Source organism: Vigna radiata, unplaced genomic scaffold (assembly GCF_000741045.1).
Source record: "Vigna radiata var. radiata cultivar VC1973A unplaced genomic scaffold, Vradiata_ver6 scaffold_352, whole genome shotgun sequence".
NCBI lineage: Eukaryota > Viridiplantae > Streptophyta > Magnoliopsida > Fabales > Fabaceae > Vigna > Vigna radiata.
Genome location: NW_014542185.1, coordinates 268,085 through 272,725, shown reverse-complemented (window position 1 = coordinate 272,725; position 4,641 = coordinate 268,085). Strand labels below are relative to the sequence as shown.

The following is a 4,641-nucleotide window of genomic DNA, read 5'->3' as shown; positions in this document are numbered from 1 at the left end:
TAAAAGAAAAGGAAAAGATTTTCAGCACAAGGCCTACGCGAGCGGTCGCACGTGTGCTTAGATCTTTTCAAAATATTTTTAATTGATTTTTAATTTTTTATGATTTTTATATTTTTATTTTTATTAGCAAAGAGATATAACAACACACAATAATAATAAAAAAAACCAAAGCTGAAGAAATAATAATAATAGAAAAAACAAAGACAATAAATAAAAAAAAACATCACAATCCAAGCCCAATAAGAAATAAAAGAAAGGAGTGCAGGAGACAAAACCAAGGGTGCAGTCCGAAATTTCTTAGCCTAGGCCCCAAGGACAGGGGTGCAGCTGTAAAATTGGGGGTGCAGAAACTTCTTTGATCCAAGCCCAAATGGATAAAGGGGTGCAACTGTGAATATTGGGGGCTGCCACTAGGTATTTTGTTGACCAGGCTCAAGGCCTCTTTTATTGTTTGGCAGAAAGGAATGGGGGGTGCAAATAGCGGCGTGTGGTGACAGGAAGAGTAAAGGCCCCATAGCCAGCCAAGCCCAAAGATAGNGGGTGCGACAGCAGAATTGGAGGCTGCATGTAGTAATTGCTAGTCAGGCCCAAGGTTTACCTTTTTTTATTTGCAGAATTGGATTGGGAGTGTGAATAGCAGTTGCGCATGGCAGCAGGAAGAGAAAATGGGCTCAACAGCCAGGCCCAAAGCCCTTTGACCTAATCAGAAATTAGGGGTTCAGCCAATCCCAATCTCATTTGCATAAGCAGCGCTCAGTCTCATCCCCATTTTCTCTGAACGAAGAATCCCACAGTCACTCACCTCTGCTACTCACAGCCATGCCCTAGCCTTCACTCAACCGACCACCACCGTACCGACCGCCACAGGCTGCCATCCAAGTCTTCGCCGACAACGCCTCTAGCCACCGGGGCCATCGCCGGCGACCGCGAGAGTTCTCCCCTTTCCTTATCTCCCACGAGAGATTTTCTTGTTTGTGAGCGATGCAGGCCGTTCGTCNCGCAAGTTGCCGCTGCTACCGGGCCAGGGTCGCCGTTAAGCTGGCCACCACTACCTCCATCGAAGTCGCGCTGCCGTCAGAGTCATCGTTGCAGCCATCACCGTGCCAGTTGCTTCAAGTCGCCGTTCGCGGCGTCGTCAATTTTCTGGTGGCTCAAACAATGGAGGAGACGTAGTTCGTGATCTGCCGTTTAGTGGTGTCGCCGGAGATGGCAGAAGTGGATGAAGAATTCGACGCGATGAAAGACGTCGCCTATTATGGCATTCTCCATGGGCTTTGTGCTCTCTACGTTTCACCAAGTCTCAATCATAGCAACTGGCACCAAAATTGAATTGAGCTTTTGATCGTGGCTTNAATTGTTGCGGTAAGGAAAGGAGTTTTACTGAAGATGGCGGTAATGGAGCTTTGGAGAAACTCATTTCTTGATTCTTCCCTTCATCATGCTCTTGTGTTGTTTCTTTTTCCGTTGTTCTCTGTTGTAGATGAGTGTTAGGATGAAACTTGAATGAGTTCCTTTCTATTTCACATTGATTTTGCGTTTCTGATGGATGAGGTTGTGCGTGATGGAGAATGATGAATTACGAAAGGTGATGATGATCTTGTATTCTCTGTTTTTGGGTTTTTTGCTAACTGAAGATGAAGTTGAAATTGAATGGGAGAATCAAATTCTGTTGAAGGTGAGGAATTGGGGAACAATGTGATTCGGTCGTTATGGGTTAGGGAAGAGAGGGAGCCTTTGGTGGTTCTCGTGGTTGGGTGTGATGGTGAAGATGGAAGGGGTGAAGGGCGAGAGAGATGATTCGGTTCGAAGGGAAAATGAATTCTGTTGTGTGTTACCGTGTTTAAGCATGGTGTATGTGGTGTGCCAAAAAGGGTGGTGTCGTGTGTGTGATCAATTCTCTTGGGTCATTAATTCTGTTGGGTCATAAGGTGTAATGAGGGTGATGGCATTTGTGAGTGATGGTTCTGTTGGAGGTGGTTCCAAAGGGGTGTCGTTGGGTCGTGTAAAAAAAATCGAAGAAGAAAGTAGGGCGTGATGGGGATGAAGGTAATTGAGGGTTCTGGTGTGTGTGATTGAATCCTCTCGGGTGATGACCCCAAAATCTGTTATGTATTCTTCTGCTGCCCGAATCAATTCTTGTGTCTCTGAGATTCCAAGATCTATTCCCTCTAACCGTTTTTCTCACCACTGCACCCTTCCAAAACATGTTCCTGCCAACCAACTCTTTTCCTTTTTTTTCTTTTTTCTTTTCTTTTTTTTCATTTCTTTTTTTTTCTTTTTTCTCTTCTCTTTTTTCAAAACAATAAAATCAAACGAAAACTAAAATTAAATCTAAATAATAAAATAAAATAAAAACTAAATCAAATAGTTAAATAAAAATAAAATGAAAATGAAAATAAAATAAAATAAAAGTAAAAACGAGTCTCATTATTTAGTCACCCGGACGAAATTAGGTGTTGACATGGTTTATCATTTTTCCTTTTTTTTTTGCTATTTTGTTTTTGCTATTTTCGAGAAAATATGTTTGAAAATTTGCAAGAAAGACAAGCGACTCAAGATTGCCTTCATTTTTTTGTTTTTTTTCAATTTTATTATTTGCGGCTTTCGCTTTATCCACGACACCCTATTAAGACATGATTGCCAGTAAACCTTGGAGAAACTGTGTAACGGATGTTCACATTAAAAGTCATAGACGAAAGCACAATATCAATGAGCATAGCCCTTACAACAAGACAATTCCAAAACATAAGCAAAGCAACATCAACTTCATTTTTTACAATGACCCATGCTTTCCTATATAGACCTAGTGTCCTCTTCATTTGTCCATGGCATTTGCAGAGGCGAGATCTCGCCTTGCCACAGTACTGGATTGACTTTCTTCAAACTTTAAACATCCTGAATCGATTAAAGATTGCACCTTATGCCTTAAAGCCTTGCATGCCTTTGTTGAATGCCCACGTGCTCCTTCATGATAATCACACCTAACATTTATGTCATAGTTCTTTGGGTAAGGAGGTCGTACCGACCTGGTAGGACAAACCTTTATGAGGTTGTTGCGTAACAGATCTTGCAGCAGCTCTGTATAGGTCATGGGGATAGGAGTGAAATTAACGACCTTCTCATTACGATTGTACTTTCTCTGCTCCATGGCTCGATTGGACCCATAAGAATGTGACGTCTGAGGATAGGCAGTAAAATGCGAATTTGCCTCCTGTCCAAGACCATACTCATTCAAATTCGCTACCAGATTTGGATTTAGTGCAATTTTTCCATTTCTTATGCCACCTTCAACCCTCTCTCCAATTACCACTATATCAGCAAAACTTGAGGAGACACTGCTTATCATGTGCTCATAAAATGGTGGTTGTAGAGTATTCAGAAATATGGTTGTCATCTCCTTGTCACTCAGAGGAGGCTCTACTTGAGCAGCAATTTCTCTCCACCTTTGGGCATATTCTCTGAATGATTCAGACTCGTTCTTCACCATGTTCTGCAATTGTAATCTGTCAGGTCTTAGGTCCTTATTATATTCGTACTGCCTTACGAATGCATCAACCAGATCTTTCCATGAGCAGATGTCAGTTGGTTCTAAGCGCATGTACCAACTTAGAGCCACACTAGTTAAGCTTTCCTGGAAGAAGTGAATCAAAAGTTTTTCATGATAAGCATAGGCTGCCATTTTTCTGCAGTACATGGTTATGTGGCTCCTTGGGCAAGTGTTTCCTCGATATTTCTCAAACTCTGGCAACTTGAACTTTGGAGGTATTACCACATCTGGAACTAAGCATAGTTTTCTAGCATCTCCAAATTCAAACACATCTTTGCCCTCTATGACTCTCAACTTCTTCTCAAGCATTTCTAATTTTTCAAAATTTGTTGGTGCAACAACATAATGTGAAGACTTCATCTCGGGTTGTTCTATCATTATCACGTTTGCCATACCTGACTGGGTTGTCTCCTCATGAATTATGGCAGTGTTTGCTCCAAGCTTGTCTTCTGCTTCAACTGCGTTATCTTTGACCTCTTGGGTGTCAGCATGTCCCAAGTCCTCTCCTGAGGGCGGAGTGTAGTTCGGAGGAAGACCATAAGGAGGGAAAGTTTGTGCCTCCGATGCTCTCTGTTGTGGTCGCGGTGCCCGCGAATCTCCAGGGTCTTGTAAGGCATTCAGGGCCTCTAGGATTTGGCTCATTTGTCCCTTCAGTTGTTGGATATCGGCTTTCATCTCCTCTTGAACTTCTTCTTGATTCTCCATGATTTTTCCACTGGTTCGTGCCTTTTAGGGTGTCTTGGAAACTTAGCCGTATTGTTATTTTTAAACTGAATTTCATTAGATGAAATAAATTAAGAAAAAGAAAATAAAATCGAAAAGGAAATGAGAAAAGACAAAGTGACACAATTGCTACAGCCAGAAATTATAAAGATGTGAAAACATTGCCAAATGTATAATCTGGAAACTAACATGAACAGAGTCAATAGGACAGTTCATAAAACGTCCACAACATTTAGAAGTTCATCACATTGAAGGTATACAAAATCTTGATCAACTATCACGAGCTCTAGCCATCACATTCTTCATTTCTCTAATCAGCTTCTTGCAGTAATTGAGGAAAGTTTCAATCTTCTTAGGTGGGTTAAAGATCG

The 4,641-nt window shown here is 41.5% G+C and overlaps 1 protein-coding gene across 1 annotated transcript; it reads right to left on the bottom strand.

Annotated features, from left to right (window-relative positions):
• Positions 1–2,815: 2,815 nt before the first annotated feature.
• Positions 2,816–4,252, bottom strand: LOC106779175. Its single transcript, XM_014667236.1, has one exon. It carries the CDS (start codon positions 4,250–4,252, stop codon positions 2,816–2,818), a length of 1,437 nt encoding a protein of 478 aa, XP_014522722.1.
• Between the last annotated feature and the right edge of the window lie 389 nt (positions 4,253–4,641).